Source organism: Aphis gossypii, chromosome 1 (assembly GCF_020184175.1).
Source record: "Aphis gossypii isolate Hap1 chromosome 1, ASM2018417v2, whole genome shotgun sequence".
NCBI classification, from domain to species: Eukaryota; Metazoa; Arthropoda; class Insecta; order Hemiptera; family Aphididae; genus Aphis; species Aphis gossypii.
The window spans coordinates 87,617,164-87,640,416 of NC_065530.1; the positions used below are offsets into that span (position 1 = coordinate 87,617,164).

The 23,253-nt window shown below is 23.0% G+C and overlaps 1 protein-coding gene across 44 annotated transcripts in view; it reads right to left on the reverse strand.

Moving 5' to 3' along the window:
- Positions 1 to 23,253, reverse strand: part of LOC114119934 (longitudinals lacking protein, isoforms A/B/D/L-like) — a 196,408-nt gene that overhangs the window by 101,365 nt on the left and 71,790 nt on the right. Inside the window, exons 5-6 of one of the 44 annotated variants that reach the window (XM_027981873.2) lie at positions 22,947 to 23,120; positions 22,480 to 22,709 (exon numbers count right to left, since the gene is read on the reverse strand). The exons of 35 other annotated variants lie outside the window; for them this stretch is intronic. In XM_027981873.2, the coding sequence (XP_027837674.1) occupies positions 22,528 to 22,709; positions 22,947 to 23,120 (356 nt within the window). In that variant the 3' untranslated portion in view covers positions 22,480 to 22,527. Of the gene's footprint in view, positions 1 to 532; positions 948 to 2,679; positions 3,272 to 3,977; positions 4,173 to 6,861; positions 10,015 to 10,648; positions 10,849 to 13,777; positions 14,089 to 16,517; positions 16,898 to 22,479; positions 22,710 to 22,946; positions 23,121 to 23,253 lie in introns of those variants that run through there. 8 more of the 44 variants (XM_027983769.2, XM_027984795.2, XM_050205790.1 and 5 more) reach the window with 8 other exon arrangements.

Consider the following 23,253-nt stretch of genomic DNA (forward strand, 5'->3'; position numbering starts at 1 on the left):
TTTTCTCCATTAATATTTTATAATTATTATTAATAATAAATTTAATACAAAATATAAATCTAATGTAATATATATAAAAGTAAATTGTTATGTTTTTATAAATCTATTATGTCGTAGTAGGTTAACACCATTAAATAAAATGATACTAATGAAAGCAGTCTCAAGCTCTAGTCTTAAAATGTTTTATATATACTAATTATTTATTTAATACTAGTTATAGGTTTTATTCATAAAAATATGTAGAGTAAAAATAAAGAAGAATATCTAGATATTAGTTTTATTAAATTGTAAATAAAAACAGTATAAAAAGCAACAACAATTAGACTTGGGTATAACAATACATAGAATGTTTATATAATGTTTAATAATAAATACATTTAAAATCTTCATATAAAGACAGGATATAAATTGAGTAAATAAAATAATTTATTTAGTAATTGAAAATATAGTAATAACTGTTTATATAATTATTTACTGAAAATATTGTTTTGAAAAAAGGAATTAAGGAACGTAGAATGGATTAAACATAACATACCTTTTAATATGCAGCAGTTTTATTCACTAAATTTTATTCACATTCACATTTATTTTAAAAATACTGATTTTTTTTTTCAATTAGTACATATTATGTAAAGTTTAAAATATAAAGCACATATTTAAAGAAAAACACAATTAATATTATTTTGTTATAAACTAATTAAAATCATGTATGTATTTATTTTATTTATTTCTCAAAGTTATTATCTTATGAATACCAGCCATGTGTTTTTTATGGTGAATTGGTTGCTTAAAGTATTTACCACAAATATGACATTGAAATTGGGGTTTGACCCCACACTCGTACTTCATATGCAGTTTTAGAGCTGTTTTTGATTTATATTTACGACCACACAATTTTGGACAGTAGAATAAACAACCCCAAACATCTGTTTTTGTCACCCATTTATCTAAAGAATAAAATATTAAATGTTAATTAGATACTTTAAATAAAAATCCAAGTAAAATCTATAAATATTTCAAAATATTAACTATAAGCTATATAAAGATGTTAAGTAATATTAATTTTGGAATAAATAGATCAAATATTACTATTATTATTAGTTATGAATTATGGACTTTTTCCAAACTTAAAACTAAACCTATCCTCCTTTAACTTCTTTATTTATAAAATATATCTCATCATGGATAAACTCATATTTTAAGGCATAAATAAAAATTAAAAATTGGTAAATTCATTCTTAAATATTTATACATATAAAATAGGTAACTATCTCAACCTATCTTGAAATGCATGTTTAATAATCAATATTTATAATACTGTTAAAGTTAATATTATTTCAAACAAAATATAAATGACCTAATAATGAATGACCTATAAAAAAAACCTTAGATTTAAAACATTAAGAAGATATTAACACACTGTTTTTTTTTCTATCTCTGACCCATGCACAACAGAAGCAAAACACATTTACACACAATCATTATTTTTATGATTTTGAGTCATCTTAAGGGTAAATCGCCCATTACAAAAACGATAGGTAATAATATTTTTAAAAATATGACGATATTTTTCTAAATGTTGTCTCAAAACAATTTAAACATAATTTAAATTTTTTTTTTGTTTTGTTTTAATCAAAAACAAAATTAAATAATAATAAAACATAAAATCAATATGTTTTACTTTCAAAAATATTATCCTCTATAGCAGGGGTGGCCAATGGCTCGCGAGCTACATCCTGACTATGACAAGAGCCACATGCGGCTCGCGTCTTATTTATAAAATTTAAATTTACTTTTTTTTTTATAAATTTTAATTTTTTGATAGGTAAGTATATAATTTATAAAATTATATAAAATGTATTTATAAACATTTTGGCTCTTGGCATATTTGTAATTGTCTACGTGTCTCGCGAACACGTTCATATTGGCTACCCCTGTTCTATAGAATTTGTAATAAGTGATTTTACTCTAAGATTACTGAAAAATCATAAAAAAAAATAATTGTAAATGAAAGAGTTTTATCTATATAGTGCGTGAGTCTAAGAGAGAAAACAAATATTTCTCTCTTAGACCCACGCAATAATATAATAATATGTAATATAATGAAACATTTTGATAGTTTATAAAATCATAACTATTCATACAAATATTTATAAATTTATGTATAAATTTTAAGCTAAAAACACAGTTTTAAATTGAAGTTAAAATAAAAATGAAGTATTTTTATAAGAACTGATGTTAAATGTTGAAGAATCTAAATAATGTATACATAACCTAACCTGATAATATTTTATTATAATTAAATCATAAATAATATAGGTACTTGATGTATTAATGTTTTAAAATTAATTGTCCTATTTGTGTTTAATATAATATTGTGAACTGTTCTACTGGATAGTCTTATGTCACTACTTCTATTTATCAATAACTAAGTTTTAGCATACAATTTGTAATTATCTTTTTATTTACCATAACTGGTTTAGGTGAGACTCGGTGCATAAGCTTAACTGTTCCAATATAAAAGTCCTTTTCTATACATATGAATAATTCAACTAATAAATGTTTAAACAAATAACCCCTAAAAATTAGACACATAATATTTTTAGATAATATAAAAACAAAAAAAACTGTTTTGAGTTATAATTTTTGAGTAAAATGATTAAGAATAGAACAAAATAATCTTTTTAACAACCAAAGTATAATTTCAAAAAATATAAATAAGAAAACATTTAACTGTACACAAACAGTTTGATGATTTTGGGTAATATTTAAATAATTACTGATTACAGATTAGCACTCTCGATTCTACAACCATAAAATATCAATATTTTTTAATACTATGCTAATTGCCTACCTACACTCAAATAACTTTGTTATAAAATTATCACTGATAATTTAAAAAATAGTTATAAGGAAAATAAATTAATGAAAGTAGGTATAATATTTATCAACTAGTATCTAAAATATTTTTCAGAATTAGTAATAACTCAAAATTATATTAAAATTAAAATAAATACATAAAACTTTATGAATTATTAAATACAAATTTTAATTTAGTGTTTTGAGTACTCTTAATATTATTACATCACAATTCCATGATCTCTAATCATATGAACTTTAAATGTACATTTATGCTTATAACTTTTATGACACACTTGACAGTGAAATTGTGGATCTACTCCACATTCATATTTAAGATGAGTATACAACGCTGTTTTTGACTTATATTTCCGGCCACATTTGTTGGTACAGAAAAATACATCTTCACCATCTAAAAATGCATTTATATATTCTATAAGTTGATAAGATAAGACAATTAATATAGTATGGTATTTATAAAAGTTTAACTAAGTATAGGTGTACTATCTATTATCTATATTAAACATATTATACATAATTTGTATGTTGTGTACTATGTATGCATACAAATATAATTAATTTCAAATACATGCAAAACATTTAAATAAAATACAACATATTGGGAAGCAAATATACACTGTAAATTATAATCAAAAATATGTATTTAATTTATTTAATTAATTACATGTTTTAAACAATTCATTTGAATCAATCCTGCTAATTTCAATGATCTAGTTGATATTATACTAATATTAAATTATATGTTTATGAAAGCAAATTCACATTTAAAGTACAAATTGTATTTTATACTAAAATATATTATAAAAATGTTTGTAGATAAAAATACATATAATGAAACATAATTTGATCTATTTAATAGCTTTTCACGCTGATATTAAATATTTTAAATGTGGTTTATTCTAAGTTATTTAATTATGTGCTTATCTAGTTCTATAAAAACCAATTACATGACTTATCAAAAACTTAATAAATTAACTTGTAAAGGAATATTAAAATTAATGAATATTATACTGTAAATGATCTTAATTATTTGTTTTTGAATTTTTACAAGAACCAAACATCATTGGTGTCTCTCCATTGAAAACTACATCTTTGTTAAATGCAATTAGTGATCAGTGCATAAGTAATATAAAAGATTGGAATGACCATTTTCATTTGAATGCTTTCAAACAATGCTGACATCAAAATTTAGGTTATATACCACATTTGTTCTTTACATGAACAACTCGGATTTTGTTTTATATTAACTATTACAGCCAGCATTGGATATTTATATATAACTTTGGGAATATCTATAATATAAATAAAATAAAAAATTGTATTAGTTAAAGAATATAAAATTTAAACAAAATAAATAATTGTGTATTATACACAATATAATTCATGTAGGTATTATTAAGAAAAGTCACAAAATATGCAAACATTAAACTTTTAAAAAACATATAAAAAGCAAAGCTAACTCAAGCAAAGACAATGCCAAGTATTTAACTCAATTAACTTATAAATACCTATAGAAAAATTTAAACAACATAATGTATTTGAGTATTTTGTATACAAAATGTAATCAAAACTAAAAACAAAAAATGTAATTATGGTTATTTTTTCAATCTCCACATAAACATTATTAATATCTAATAAATTGGAAACTCAAAACAAGAACAGGTGTATATATTATACATATTATGCATATATAATTTAAAATTTATAATAGTTTGGTTAATTTATAAGCCCTTCCACAATGAAAAGTTTTCTGTGAGCATTCCCAACCCTATATATTTAATTTGTATGCTATTATTATTTTAATAAAATATGGTATAACAAATATAGTAAAACCTCGCCTTAATCTGGACACCCGTTAATAATACATAATTATGCTAGTTTATGCTAGAAGGTGTGCCTTAATACTATACAAATGTATATTTAATGATAATAATATAATTATGTACTATTTTAGATTCTGAACGGAGTGATGAATGTATTGATTGTACAATAATGTATGTTTTTTTTTTTTTTGTGTATGTGTACACAGGGCCCCCACATACAATTTCGGGCCCCTGTACTAAATGTTTGACCGGGCCCCTTTATAAGACTTCCAAAAATACAATTAACCATCTATCACAATTTTTGGAAAAATATTAATTTTTTTATTATACCACGGGCCCTTAAAATAGCCGGGCCCCTGTACTCAAGGTCCATCAGCCCCCCCCCATGTGGGGGCCTGTGTGTACAGCATAACTAGTCGAAATAATGCTTCAATTTCAAACTTCGGGAGTGGTTTCCAATAGAAAAGTGAATATCCTTGGTGCATTATAGAGGTAAAAAGTAAACATTTTCCAACAGTTTTCAAAAAACTCGAGAAAAACAAAAAAAAAATGACGAAAAAACGGGAATTTTTACGCAAAACCAGTTTTCGACCGAATCGATTTTGTTATATGGTTGTAATTCAAAAACTAATCACTCTAAATACTTGAAATTTTCACCAAATATTTATGTTAGTATTGTCTATATACAGTTAAATTTTCAAAAATTTTTGACTTTTTTTGAGTTATTTATAGACCACTGAAATTTTCGATTGTTATGCGAATTTTTTTTTTGAAGTGTCGGTAAAAAAATGTTGGATGACCAAAAAAACTTGAAAATTTAATACAAGGTTCCTTATGGTTTTTCTTATTGTAACTAAAAAAAATTAAAAATCGTTAGTCACAATTTTTTTTTATAAGCGTTTATAGTTTAAATTTTTACGAAATCTGTCGAAAACGCGAAAATTTGCAAGTAACTTTGAAGTTGAAAAATCATAAAATGTTTTGTGTTTTTAACTAAGGATTAAAAATACAACACTAAGTTTTTCATAGATTTTTCTTCAAGTAGCTATAGAGAAAACTCGAATCATCATTATAGGAAAAATTTTAAGTGCGTATGAATTTTAAATTTTTACGAAATCGCGTAACGATAACGATTTATCCTCAAACGATTTTAAATATTTGTTATTACTCAAGAAATATAAGTCATAGATTCTTAAAAATTTTACCAGTTATTTAGATTGGCATTTTCTTTACATGATTTAATTTTCAAAATATTTTGAGTTTTTTTGAGATATTTATAGACAATTGAAATTTTCAATTTTTCTGAAAATTTTTTTTGAAGTGACGATAAAATTTTTTTGACCCAATCAAAATACTTGAAAATTTTATACAAAGTTCCTCATATGTTATTCTTATAGTGATTAAAAAATTATAAGAATACATAGGCACAATTTTTTTTTATTAGCATTTAAAGTTCAAATTTTGACAAAAATTCGTCAAAATCATGAATATTTGGAAATTATTTTGTAGTTCAAAATGCATAAAATTGTTTGTATTTATATCTAACGTTAAATATTCTAGACCAGCGGTTCTAAACCTTTTTGTATTCGCGTACCACTTACACAGTTTGAAATTTTTTACGTACCACCTGACCATATTTTTGCTTTTTTTTTTTGGTTATTAATAATGTATATGTATATGTTTTTTTATAAAGGTAGATTTTCTTCGCGTACCACCTATGAGCTTGCCACGTACCACTAGTGGTACGCGTACCACAGGTTAAGAACCGCTGTTTTAGACTGACAAATCATCTCCGTTCAGAATCGTTTTTCGTATACAATGATACCTATCATTGCATTCAAATTTAACCTACTCTAGTCTGAGGTCCACCCCACCCCCTAATGTACAGCAGAGCGATACCCATTTGCCGACTTTTTTTATTTATATTTTATGATTTTTATTTATTTTGTTTAATCCGGATTAATTGAAACTTTAAGTTGTCTGAATTAATGAGGTTTTACTGTATTTTAGATTTTATTAATTGTATCTGTATGAAATGTTATTTAAACTAAAAAAGGTTGTCATAAAAAAATTTAAAAACTTATAATTCTTATAAACGGGTATTAACTTATATATTATTATACAAAAAAAAAAAAGAGTATTCAGAATTTCATCAACATAAATAAAAAAATAAAAGATATATTAAAAATAGTAGGTATACAAAGTTATAAAAATTGTAAATTTCTTATTTCTAAAAAAAAATTAATTAACATATTTAATTTTTATAAATTACAAACATATTAAAGTATAAACATAATTCTATAATTGTATTTAAAAAATTTAAATCAAACATAAAATTCACTATAATTTGTTTATCTTATTAACACTATATGATACAGACATTATTTATGTATAGTCTTACAAAATACCAACTAATTATACATAATTTAATTTTACCACTATAATTTATTAAAACAGTGCAGTATCAATAATAAAACTGAAAAATAAAAATGAACAAAAGGCTAACTAGCCAAAATATATGTTAAAAAACACTATTTGACAATTTTTTTTTTTTTAATGTAAGTTATTGTATTTCAATTTTCAACCATTACACAAAAAAATAAAATTAATAATAATTCAAAGCTAACACATTTTTATATTTTAAAACCTGTATGGAGAATGAAGTATAGAACAATTTTAAGATTGATATTATTAAATGAAAGAACAATAAGATTAATAAAAACTAAGATAAAATAGATTTTTTAAATTGAAAAAATAGCAAAACAAATGAATAATATATTACAAAAATCACATTACAACTACCATGATTAGAGAAAACAAGAGTATGATTAAACTTCAATTTTAATAGGTGATTAAATAGTAGATTATGGACTTTTTTATTACCCTTTAAGTCTAAAACCATAGATGAATGAGAATATTTAGGAGAAATCAAATACAAAAGCATAGGATTCCAGAAAATTTTCCTATTTATAATTTCAAAGTATTTAGTATTTAATGGATTACCGTTGTATAGAAGAAATTAATTTAAATATAGCCTTAAGAGGGAGGAAGAAAAAAAGATTAATTAGTGGGAGCTATTCAGTGTGTCAGTGCTCGTTGACAATTTCTAATAAAAATATGTCTAGAAATGCATAAAGAAGATAAAAATAGTCTAACAATAGTTTAAAACCAATGTGAAGAATGTGAAAACCAAATTGTTATTGGGGGAACATTTGAAAAGAAAAACATCACCAGAGATATTCAGTAAAAGAAAATAAATAAGTAAATATATTGGCAGAAAATTTAATATTTAGAAGGAAAATAAGTGAATGCTGGACATCAATAGTGAAACAAATCAACCAATGAAAAGGTTACCCAAAAAAAAAAAAAAAATGAATGGACTAAAGCAACATTAATTAATACAAATATTAATAATATTAGTACATTCAGTGCTATAACGTATTACTAAATTAAAGTATTATTGTATATACATTTATAATACTTTTGTAATATTTAGTATTCTATATTTCATATTATAAAATTATTTCATGATATTGTAATAATTTAAACATGTTTGTATATTTTTTTTTAGTATAAAAATTAATAATACTACTAATATTAAAGAAAATAATCACTAATAACAAACATAAAATTAAGCTTATAAAAAAAAAAAAAAAAAACAGTGAAAACATTTAAATATTTAAATACTTCACAATTTTATACTTCATGAAATTTTTAACACTACATACACCCAATCAAATTAAAGTAGATACACAAAAAAGTATTTATTTTGTTTGTTTACTATTTGTTTCTGACTTGAAGGTAAATACATTTTTAACGTTACATTACAATAGTTCAATTATAATTTACTAACTGAATTACTCATTGTTGTCGAGTAAAAGTGGTGGTAGAGTTAAAGTATAGAAACATTAATATTAATTAAATAAATTTGACAATATTTTCAAGTTCTGATTCACCTGCTAAAACATTTTATAATGGTTTGAATTGTTGCTCAAGCCAATAAGTGCTTATAATAAAATGTATTTAAGCAACATTTATGTTTAGAAGTACATTTAATAGAAAATTTCAAATTAATTGGTTCAGTAGTTTTGGCTATATGTTGATTCCAACCTTCATTCATATATATATATATAGTATTATAGATTAATAAGAGTAAAACAAATTTTCTTTAAATTATTATTAAATGTTATATTATTTTTAGTCAGCACTATTAAACATAATTTGGTCAAAATCCAATGAGAAAAAAATATTATTTAAAGATATTACGATATTTAGAATATGTGACATGTAAAAGATACTTGTCTTACATAATGGTTTATCAACCTAGACATTTTATGGTTCACCATTGCTTTTTGAATAAATATAAAAAATTTTGTATTAATAATAACTGACTATACTAACTTTTAGTATTTTTGTTAACTACACATCTATACGTGCTCTTATACTTTTAACAAATTTTAAATATTCTTAAAAAATTAAAAACTTTTAGAAAAATTCTGATTCATTAACAGTACATAAAAATACATTATATACTAATAATATAATTTTTTAATTGAAACTAAAATACACATAAACTTAATTTTTATGTTTTGTGCTCTTTAAAACTGCAAAATTAGATACTTAAAAACTCGTAATTAAAAAAATATATATATTTTATTATATTATTTTTACTTAACATATAATTTTTTTTTTATCATAGGTGGCACAATTATTTATTTAAGGTAATTAATTTGTATTTTTTTTTTATCAGCCATTTTACATTGTTTCCTTAAAAGTTTTTGAAGTACAGTAAAATGTATAAGTTACACAAATTACTAATAATTAAAAATCTAGTCATAGTTAATCCATAGAATAATTATCTAATTAATTACAAGTAATTCAAACTGTGATACTTTCATTGTTCATCAAAATCATTATAGTTCTAATACTAACAGTTTAGTACAAGAAAAGTCTAAACTAATATACATATATAATATATGTATAGATATTATACAAATAAAATTACACGAGTAAACAATTATTTGTATTTTAGTATAAAAAAAATCTAAGTTAAATAGTTATTGTCAATAAAGCGAATTGAAAATAAATTTTAATTAATTAAGTATGTTTTTTTGATGTACATTAATCATATGAGTCTTATAGGTAAACTGTTGTTTAAACCTTTTATTACACACAGTACAATGAAATTGAGGTTCGAGTCCACATTCATATTTAAGATGAGCACCCAATGATCGCTGCATTTTAAATTTTCGGCCACACTTTTCATTTGGACACCGATGAATATTTGCTTTAGTCATAATTTGTATTTTATCTATATAAAAACCAGAAAAATAATCATATTATTTCATATTTTAATTTATTTATTTTTCTTTATGATTACATCAGTAAGCAAAGCAATTGACTAAAAAATATTAAATTAGTGTATATTTAAGAAATGAAATCGATTAATATAATAAAACTAAAAAAATAATACTTTAACTGTAGAATACTACAAATATCTAAAATAAATTTTTACTAATAATTATAAACAGATCAATTTGACATTGTTAATAACATACTATTGTGGTTATTTAACTTAAACTATAAAAGAAACATTATAATTATTAATAGATAAAAATATAAAATATATCAGTTTATGAATATAATTAACATGAACTAAATCAATACATTTCTGATAGATTCCTTTATTAATATGAAGTTTTACTTACAATTTATTGTGTTAAAACACTATGAAATAATACTTTTATAAAATAATAATTAACTATATTATAAAAGTATACAAATAAGAATTACACTTATAGTTTATATAATAAATTTAAATAAAAATGAAAGAATTTTCTCATTTAAGTAATATTAAAAATTAGAATACAAAAATATACAAAAAAATTTTAAAAAAAATGTTATGTTATTATTAATGTATGATTAGTTAAAATACTAGTTATTACATTATAGTTTTAAACAAGTCGCTTGTGTTTAGATATCATATGACACTTATAACTTCCTGGTTGTTTAAACGATTTCATACATAAAGTACACCTAAACATTGGTTTCACTCCACATTCGTACTTCTGATGAGTGTACAGTGCATTTCTTGATTTGTACACTCTATTACAATTACTTTTTGTACATGAGAAAAACAAACTACCTGAAAAATATAACATAATTTAAAGAAGGTACAATCAATTAACTAAGCTACAAAACACAGGTAACATAGTTGTTGAATCTTAAAATATTAATAAATAATACAATTTTATATTATAACAAAATGTTATGTTAACTACAAAATTTTTATACTAAAAAAAAGTATAAAATTATCACTCTACTCTAAAATAACTAAAATATTTTATCTTAAAATTACTGGATGGGTACAACAATATTAAATTATTTTAATAATATGATTATTATACCAATATTTCAATTTATTTTTTTAACAAATACTTCGCATAAAATGATTTCTATTTAATAGTTATCATGAGTTCTTTTTGCATTTTTTATTTAATCTTTTTAGAATACTGGGCATAAAGAAAACTAAAGAAACTAAATAATTTTAAAGAAGTATTGATAAATACAATTTAAACGGAATCATTTTTCACTACTTCCAAACTAAGAATAATAAATAAAGCTACAGTGGCTAATCTGTCTAGTTATAGACATTTTATGTAGATTTCTGATATTTGACATATTTTTTTAAAATAGTTTATGACTTATATCTTATTTCTTATAAACTATACTCTGTTACCTTATACCTTAATGACTTACCTACCTAACAATTATTCTTCTTTTGCTTTACTACTTAATTTTAATGTTAAGTTATGCTGTGATCAATAGGTAAATCAAACTGAACACACACACACACACACACACACACACACACACACACATAGACACACATATATAAATAAAATAAATATTTTACGTGTTAATGATAATTGAATTAAACTCCTCAATCTGAAGTACCTGAAGATTACCCTACTCTAACCTAACCATTACCGTAATTCTATCTAAAATTTAGAATGTACATATTTGATTGGTCAACATAAAAGCCCAACAAAAAATTCTTCTACTACTTTGATTTTGTCCATGATGAACCTAAGATAAATTATTTTAACACTTTCTAACTATACGTCTATTATACCCAATTATAATTAGGCTTTATATGTTAATGAATTTATATGTGGAATTAAGAAGATTGGACTCTTAGATTTAACAAATTATTTTCAAAAATCGTTATCAAACTACAATGCATATAATATACTTATTATAAACTATAAATATACGATACAAAACGGTTAACTTTCCAAATCAAGACACAGACCACCACCTTTTTGCCTGCTTTACTATTACTGGTTTAAAGTAAAAATGAGATTCAAATAACTAGTTATTGGGTAAGAAAAGAAATTATAAAGCTTAAAACTGACTCAATAAGAAGTTTCCAAAAATGTTTATATTAATTAAATATTTCTTATAGGCGATAGGTAACATAAAAATAATAAGGTGACTTTTTAATATTTTCAGAATACAATTGTTGGTTTTGTATTATTTAAGAACTTCAGAACTTCAGCCTATTTAAAAATATATTTCTAAAAAAACTTCATTTTGGTTATTAGTTTCGGCATTTCAATATTCATATTCCTATGAATTTAGTTTTAATATTTAACTATATTTAAAACTTTTAAGTATCAATAAATATTTCCATTCAATTTATTTAAATTACATTTTAAATCAGAAGTTATAGAAGATAAAAATGTAAAAGCTATCTAAAATTTCTTACTTATTAAATATCATTCTTACATATAAATATAAGTGATTAATTAAAAATATAAAAATATATAGGTACTTATAAAAAAGAAAAAAAAACTTTTATAAATATTCATAATAAATTACCAAAATTGTTATTTAAAAGTATTTAAAATTATTATAATAGTTCATAATTATTATTGAATTACTTAATATAACATTAGTTTAAAAATTAACAATAAACAATGAATAAAATATAATTAACATAACAATCGATTAGGTGAAACAATAATAACATACCGATTTAACAAATTAATAAAATACTTCAACTGAACAATAACAATAATAATAATAATAATAATAATAATAACATATATATTAAAACAACAACAATAACATTTTTTTATTTTAGTGTTCTGATTTTTATTATCACTCAAAAATAATAACAACAACAAACTATACCATAACAAGCATAACATTCCAGTGGACAAGTAAAAGTAAATGGAAAAATAAATAGTTTAATGCGTATAAGTTATGAATACTAAAAAAAAAATGATACAAATAAAATCTGTAATAGAGCAATTCAAAAAAATTAATAAAATTAATTCAATACCTATTATTGTATAACTACCGCCCACTTCAATAAAGTAACGGAAATAATAATTAAAAATAAAGAAATTGTTCTAAAATGTAATAATTAAGTTTTCTAAATTAACATACAACAACATACAAATTGAAATCCTAAATGGAAATTAAATCATTTAAATTGTTTCAAAAAGCCTTGACTAGGGTATACAATTAACTTAATGTATTTTCATTTAAGATGATGATAAATAAATTATTATTTACGGATTTTTATTAAATTCAAAAACAATTTATAATAGTTTTAATTTATTTATATTTGCATATTTCTTCTGATATATATTATTACTAAATGTCAAGTATATATTTTTTAAACATAATTAATAAACAGAGTATTTGTGTTATTTATTTATTTAATTATATATTTCCACATCCATATTAAAACTGAATATATTTTAAAACTTAAAAATTTCATCACAAAATGTATTGTCAACAGAATATAGTTAATATCAGTTTATATCAGCTTTTATTCTCAACATTTTTAACATTAATTTAAATTTAGTTAGTTTAGTAATCAATAATTATTGATTGAATTAATGTTTTTTATTTAATAATTTGGGGTTTTCTCAAAAAATAAAAATGTATTATTTAATTTAAAAATTATTTTTTTATTAGTTTATTAAGTTTATTCAATCATTTTTGATACATAAATGCATATTTCAGAACTTTTAAATACTAACTAAATTTAAAGTGAATTGTTAGAATTGGGACTATTGAGAGTCAGTGTTGTAAAACCATAAAGGATTACAATTATCATCTTCAGTTTCCTTTTTCACAGACCCCGGCAGGTGGACAAGCATGTGTCTTCGCATATTACTATGTCGAGCAAAGCTTTTTCCACAATAATTGCACTTGAACTGTGGTTCGATACCGCACTCATATTTGAGATGATTGTACAAACCACTTTTACTTTTATAGTGGCTACCACAATTTTTTGGACATGTGATTCGCCCATCAGAACCTGTTTCTTTCAACTGTTTGTTAACCATTCGCCATCGAAGACTACCTGAGAACATGATAACAAAAAGGGACTCCTGTGATGTGAGCAATCATAAAAAAAAAAAAAAAATACATAGACGGTACTCAAGCACCTGTTACTATTAAAAACAATTTATTTTGTTAAACTGCAGAACAAATTGGTTTGTTATTGATGTTAGTTACAAGCATGGCACTGTTGAAGCTAACAGTCAAAGAGTCTGATTGAATAAAACAAACCCCAAATTGAATATTATGTCTATACATAACTTTATCATAAAGGTAAAAATAAATCTTTTGAGGTACAAAATATATATTAACAATTAATAGAATAGTTTAACAAATTTAATAAATATCTCAAATAAACTTAATCATAAATAATTATCCAAAACTCAAAAAATAATTATAATATGATAAATGGATCATTAAAAAGGTCTATTTAATTTTCATATTCTTATAACCATTCAATCTTTTATGATCTAACATTACACTAATACTATTATTCCTGATTTTAAAAATGTATATAGGAAATTGAATAACATTTTTAATATTATGTAATATTAAAAAGTACATTCTATAATTTTACAAAATAATAAAATCTACACATCATATATTTACATGTTATGTAGGTATTTGAATTTGAAGTACATTAGAATATAAAAAATTATAGTTGCAATATTATAGATATATATATATATATATATAATATAATATTGAAATATTAAATAAATACAATTTGAAAAATACCCTGCAATATTAAACAGGTATATTTTACAAAAATATAGACATTAGTCAAATTAGATTTATTGATTATATAGTATAGATTTTGAAATAATAGCTTTTAAGATAAAGATACTTAGTTTATTTAGTTTGAGAAAAGAGATGATAGAAATGAATAGGGCTCCTAGTTCTAATAAAATACTGATGATTACAATTTATTACACACATTAAACTGGATTTTAAATTAAGATATTATAACTAAGGGTTTACTTTTTACTCAGTACTTAACAAAATATAACTTTTAGATTACTTGTACTATACTAACAATTTGCTCATAATCATATTTTTAATATACATATTATACAAATTTTTATTATTGTTAAAATTGAGTATGAAAATATGATAATGAAATAATGTTTTTCTTCTAGTTCAGTACACTATTTACTAAATATTTTTCATTTATAATAATAATCTTTGTACTTCACTTTAGGAGAGTATTTTTTAAATAATAAAGAATATATTAACATTTTCCTTTCTCCAACTAATATGTTTCTTAATAAACATTTATGTATAATGGTATAGTTAAAAAAATAATTTAGTTTAATGTTAAAATTTTAAAAAAACATTAATATATCAATGAGTAAGTTTAATACATAAAATCAGTGTGAAGACAGCAATGTAACTTAAAAAATATACAAAATAAAATTAATATAGGTAAATTGTATTTCAAATTAATTTTCTACACAGAAAAATATATCCATCAAAATAAATTATTCAAAGTACTAATAAAATACATTTTAAATTATTAAAAATAAAACAATTTTAACAATTTAATTTCTTAGGAAATCTTAATATTTTATGTTATTTAGATCAACCATAAATAAATTAAGATAATACTTAAAAAGTTTTCTCTAAAATAGAAAACAACCAACCCATTATTTCACAACAAATTTGTATGTTAACATTGCATGTCTATTCATGTATTATAATTTTTATAAAAATATGAATGTAAAATAGATTTAATTTAGATAATTTTATAGTTTATCCAATTATTTTTATTGTTTTTAATTACTTATAATCAGTCGAATTTAAAGAAAAGCTAAAGTTATGAACAAGCACTTCATGGCGTCTACAATTACTCTTGATTGAAAATTTTCTTGAACACATGGCACAAGAGAATTGAGGTTCTTTTCCACACTCAAATTTTACATGTGAACGTAAACTTGCCAAATGTTTATACCGCTTGCCGCAAATTGTGCAAAAATATGGTTTATGAAGACAATTAGCTGAAAACAAAAACTATAAGTCACAAAAAAAAACAAAGGAATTTAAATGTTTTTCATTACCGATAACTACCTACATACATCCAAAACATGACAACACTAATAAATAAATTCACACAATAAAATTCAACCAATATTACGTACAGTTTTTCTTATATAAATACCATAATAATTTACACTGAAATTAATTAAAATGTATAATAATTGATTTAAAATAATCAGTTCTATGAAAGTACGTATAAAATGAATAACAAAAAAATTACAAAACTAAAAATAAAAATACAGTAATCAAAAATATAATATCATAAGATGGCTGTATAAAATATAAATAAATAAGTAAAAATCATATTATATTCAATAGTGTGTCTCTTATTATGAAAATTACATGAACATTTTATGCTATTAGAATAACATTATAATATTAAATTTTTTAATAGTAAAAAAAAAAACACAAAAATGGATAAATTAAAAAATTAAAAATATATTATATATCCAACACAATAACCCAAAAATATCCCAATAAATAATTAAAAATGATCAACAAATAATATAATAATAATTTTGGTATAAGCTTTTTAACAACAATAAAATTATTTTTTGATAGTGATTACAGTGTAATACTAAAATCTGAACTGAGATGTCTCGCAACCATATGTGACTGTAAATGTACTTTTTGATAAAATCTCTTCAAACATATGTAACAAAAAAATTGTCTAGTTTTCTGACACTCATATCTTAAATGTCTGTACAATCCTGGTTTGTACTTATATCTCTTACCACAGTTATCTCGAGGGCATTTAAAAAACCCATCATGACTCATGACAGCAAATTTGGCCTCTGAAAAATATTAATTAAATTAGTAGATTAGACTGGAACATAATCATAACGAAAAATACAGGCATTTACTTATATAAATTAAATATATATATATATATATATATAGGTTAAGTAAACTTGTACCTGTTCCGCCACCAAAAATAAAAATATACAAGTGGTAAAAAAAAATTATGTAGGTACAATCATAATACAAAAATAGGTTTTTTTTTAATATTGTGTAATATCGTAATTGAAAAATAAAATCCATATCATATTAAAATAATTTTTTTATAAATTAATCTATTACACATTTGTGAACCTAGTGACAGAAGAACATTATTTTTAAAAATTATTATATATTAAATAGAAATTTAACAAATATTTAACTTAATAATTTTTTATGGATTTAAGTTCAAAATTCATTATATCTCTGAGAAAATTTGAAAAACTCATTGTATAAATTAATTTAGTTAACTTTTTAATAAATCAAGTTTCAATATATTCAGAAAAATTTTAAGAATTTACTTATAAGCTAAAACTTAAAATATTATATCACTATCCTGTATTGATGAAGACAAAGGGAGATTATTTAGGTGTTTGTTTTATTATTATTATAAAAAATTAATTTTTAAATTAAAATTCTTCTGGTCTGACCTATAATTCAGATAATCCAGAGTGCGACGTTGCAATAGACCTGTTTTGACATTCCATATTTATATTTTCTTAGAAACGGTAGAAAAATCATTAAGGGACCACGATACCAACATTTATTTTCTCTATCTATCTCCCACATGGGAAAAAAGATATTCTGTATTTTCACAATTAGAACTCTCTAGTTCAGTTTAGAGTAAAGGCACCTATTATATACTTTATAAAGAAAAATATTTACTGTGCACAGACCAGATAGATTTTTAATATATAGATTTTTCATAAATGTAAGCAAATTGTAATTTTAAATAATTTCTATCATTTTTAACCATTAATAACTTATTCTAAAATGCATAAAATGTAAATAATAAAAGTCTATCCAGTCAATGCACAGAAAATATTCTTCTTTATAAAATATATAATTGGTGGTATAATAGAAATGATCAGTGTTGCCTAAGTCCGTCTTAAGAGTAAGTCAAGTACCAGATAAAAAATTTAAAGAATCACAAATCGCCTGGAAAGGACGAGATAGTAGCAAAATTTATAAAGAACGGAAGAGATGAACTGACAAAAAGACTATGGAATATATAAGAAAGGAGATAGAAAGGACTGCAACAATTACCGGAGAATAACACTCTTAAATGTTACATACAAAATATTTACTAACTGCATTCTATCAAGGATAAAAGAGACAGCTGAAAATACAATTGGAGATTACCTAAGTGATTATAGACCAAGCAGATCGACAATTGACTAAATTTTCATTGTTAGGCAACTTATACAGAAAACATGGGAATTCAATAAGGAAATGCATATTTTGTTTATTAACTTTCAACAACCATATTATGATAGCATACACTGAGATGATCTAATTAACATACTGACAGAGCTCCATTTCCCACACAAACTGATAAATTTTAATAAAAGAATAGGAAATATAAAATTGGAACAAGTACGAGTACAAACAGGTCTAAGGCAAGAAGACTACTTATTGCCTATACTATTTAATATCACATTGGAAAAAGTTATAAGAAAAATGAATATGGGACAACATGAAGGAGTAAACTTACAGGGTCACACTATAGGACTGTTAGCATATGCAGATGACCTGGTACTGATAACAGAATCACAAAATGAACTTAAGTTACTATTTAAACGGCTAGAAAAGTCGTTAGCAAAAATAAGTTTACGCATCAATAAAGAAAAGACAAAATATATGAGTGTAAGGAGGAAGAGCAATGCAAGATTAAACCCGTCCCTAAGAATAGATCAATATAATTTTGGTAGAGTAGAACAGTTCAAGTACCTGGAAACGATACAAACCGAAAATAATGATACAGCAATAGAAATAGAAGCGAGAATACAGGCTGGAAACAAATGTTTTGTCGGATTAGCGAAACTGTTAGGAGCTTGATCCCTATCAAGAGACCTAAAGAAACAATTATACACTACATTGATAAGATCAGTAGTTACATATGGAGTAGAGACTTAGGCAATTCGGAGAAACGACGAGAATAGACACCTCTCCTTTGAAAGCAAAATTCTGAGAAGAATTTTTGGACCTGTATAGGTAGGACAATATAACTAATGAATGGAGAATAAGGAAAAATGAGGAATTAGAATCACTGTACCAAAAACCAAACATTGTTGAAGCAATAAGAACAAGAGACTACAATGGGCAGGACATGCCTGGAGAAACAAAAACCCATTAATTTGAACGGTCCTGAAAAAGAACCTTAAAGGAAAAAGACCTATAGAGAAAACCAAAAATAAGAAGGGAGAATGTAGTGAAAAAGGACATAGAAGAACTAGAAGGAGGAAATGATAGGAAGAAATGTTGCAATAGACCGAGAGGGATGGAAAGCTGGATGTATGACAGGATGGTTCTAGAGGCTGCAAACACCCAAAAAATAAATAATAAAAAAAATAATAGGTGCCATTGTCCTAAACTGAATCAGAGAGTCGTAATATTGTAAATACAGAATATCTTTGTTCTTATAGTATGTGGAAGATAGACAGAGAAAACAAATGTTGCCGTGGTGACCCCTATGGCAGAGATTCTGAAACTTTAATAGAATATAATCCGTATTTATTATTTTTTAAGAACAACATTTTAGCTCTACTTTCATTGATTTAAAACTATAAACTATTAAAAATAATAATAAATAATTGAATTTGTGAAATAAAATAAATGATTGTTTTTATGAAAGAATAAATAATAGCTTAAGAAACATGGTTTAATGTTGGTTAATACTATAAATACAAATAAATTTAAAAAATTAAATAATTCTTATAAAACGTAAATAATCATAATATTATTTCATTGTGTAAAAATAAAATGTAAGGTTAGGTTAACCTAGGCTAACCTAAGTTTAAGATGAAATTCTGAAATACACTTGAAGTGATGAATTAAAATTTCTTTTCAATTTTACTTTTTAGGACAGTGTTTTTCAAGTTAATGATAGCATTTTAATCTTTTTTATACAACTTTTATAAGAAAATCTGAAAATAATTTATTTTTTTAAGTTAATTAAGGTATACTAATATTAATATATTTGGTAAAACTATTAATATTTTAACAAAATATTACCATCTTATTTAAATTTAAATTTTTTTTCTAATTTATATTTGATAGTTTTTCATTGTAACTAATAATATTTGTTTGATTAGTATCAAGTTTATCAAGTTCGTGCTATCAAATACTTTTGAATTATTTTAAGATATTAAATACAATTTTCATGTTTTCTTTCTCAAGACCTTTTTATTATATTCTATTTAAGTCATTAATCAGATATGTATAAACAACATTATATTTGACAATAATTTAGTATATAAGTATTGGAAAATTAATATATATTTAAAGCTTGAAAGTCTTAAAATCAGAAGTACAGTACCATTTAGATGAGGGGATAAAAATATACATTTTAAGAAATGAATTCCTAAAACAGACAAATCATAATTTTTGTATTAAAATGTAACACTTTTTTTATTTATGTTTCAGTCAAACATTAAACATTAATAATATTAAAAACTAAATTATGATTAATAAAAGCGATTAAATTTTAATTGATTTTTATTTTAATATTATATCATTATACAATATTTATGAATTTAATGCTAGAACTTGTTCAAGTATTTGTATAGTAATATAAAAAATTTTAAAGACCTGCAGAAAGAAATATTTGTGACACTGTTCAAAAAATTGTTTCTTTAATTATAATTTATAGCATAAAATAGTTTTGTTTATTTTTTTTTAATAATATTTAAATCATCATGTTTTAACTTCTTATAAATCTTAACTAGTTACAAGTTCTCAGTATGCATCCTATTATTAAGAAGAAACATGGGCGTATTTATGAGGGGGGCTGAGAAGACCTGCCCCCCCACCTGAAATAAAAAATAAATTTATTAAAAATTGTTATTTTTGACATGGAATGATATAGAATTCCTCCAAAGAAATTAAAATAAATAATCGGCCCCCTCCGAAATAAAAACCGATAGATGCCACTGAGAAGAAACCACACCTGCATGTTATGTATCTCCATCTTACAAACATACAACATATTAAAAGTGTATATAGTAAAATTTATTTTGTGTTGTCAGCTTTAAAATTAGAATAAATTAATCTATGATTAAACTTAAAGAAAAACATTATTATAAGTTATCTCACATTGGTATTTTTATTTTTAAGAGTTTTGAGGATTTTTATACTAATATTTTCCGTACTCATAACTTGCTTAAGATTAAAATATCTAAAAAAATTGACAAGACATAACAGATAATATTCTTACCTTTAAGTTTGATTATAGGTCAATTCACTCTAATACTACAAACAGGTGACAACATAATATAGGTTTTACTGAACACAAATTAGGTATGTTGTATATTTATAAGATTGAGACAACATATACATCTATTATTTAATATAAACAATCAGTTATAACATAAAAATAATACAGATTTCATCAATTCTATAGAAACATACTCTATAAAGCTTTTGTATTAGGAAGTTAAGAAATATTTCTTTCTTTTAGATACACAAAAAGATATAAAAATATACCTTTCTTCTCAGTATTTAATCATAAATTATAATAATTCATACACCTCAACCAGTTATCCCCAATCAGTAATAACAAATTAAAAATATTTTAACTGTAAATTGTATTAAATTAAAACAGTTTTTGATTCATCACAAAAAATGTATACAATAGTGCGGAATATAGCATTTAACTATAAATATATTGAAGATTTAGGTTTTTTCTTTTTCTTTTAAATGGTAGGAACTTATAATGTAGTGCACAAACATGATGGATAACATAAGCGCCCACAGAAATTTTTCTAGGAGGGAGCAATGTTAGGATTTGTTATATAATAAATAGTAATTTATCTTAAAACATTCAATTAAAAACATATTTTTGAAAAGCCAAGGAGGGGCAAATACCCCAGCTCGCCCCCCCCTTCTCAACGCCTATGATGGATAAAATATATTTACCTAATTAAAAATATAAATCATTATTTATGCTTTTATTCATAGAACAAATCAATACACTATAATTTAGCCATTTTTTTTAGGACCCTATAATAAAAGAATTATTTATTTATATCATATTTTTATTTTTATTATATATTTCTATAATGTTTATAAATTGTTTAAATATGTTGGTAATTATTTTAAACAAAAAGTAATATTTTTGTTTAATAAAGACCATTATTGTATAGAGGTAAAGTTGCTGGCAGTAAATTGACTAGATTAAAAATTATACATAATATAATAATAGTAGATATTATAATATTCATCATATTATTTTTGTAGAATCTATACTTGTTATTTAATAAGATATAATAGATCTTAATTTTAGCTCATATTTTTTTATTTTGCAATAAAAATGTTGGAAAATTCACACTGCATCATATTTTAAATAACCATGGGTATAAAATAATTAAATACCACAAAATATGTCCTTAAAAATCATAAATAATATCATTTTGAAGATCAAAACTTTTTAACAAGATAACTTGTGAATATTAATCATATGAGATTTCATATTTTCTTTTCGTTTAAAAGGTCGTCCACACATGGAACACTGGAACTTGGAATCAACACCACATTCATATGTCATATGTCTCACTAGCCCTCTGTGGTATGTATATAAGCGGCCACATGTTAAACATTGATGTCTCCTTTCTGAAATAAAACAAAAACTGTTACCAAAGTAAGTTTTTTAAATAATATGATGGAGTTAAATAACACAACTCGGAATAATAACTACTATTGATTTTGCTCTACTATTTAAGTACAGTCGAGTATTATTTATAATAAGACAAATTTTTCAGTATATGATTTATTATTGCACATCTTATGATCTGGATATAGTAGTAACATTACTTAAGTTTCAAACATCTAAAAGTTTATGAATGATACCCATATGAGACTTAAGACTAGTTTTCCGAAAAAATTGTTTTGAACATATGATGCAGTAGAATTGTGGTTCTTTTTGACACTCAAATCGAAGATGTTGTCTGACACTTGACTTATTTGAATAAGATCTGTTGCAATTTGGAGTAGGACATACATATTTTCTTGAACACAGCAAAACTAGAACAAAATATTATTGACCCAAATGAGTACATAAAAGATGAACTTCGAATAATGGCAACAAGCATGAGTCAAAATTGAGAATAGATTTAAGCATATTATGTTAAATAATTAACAAAACAAACAATGTTTA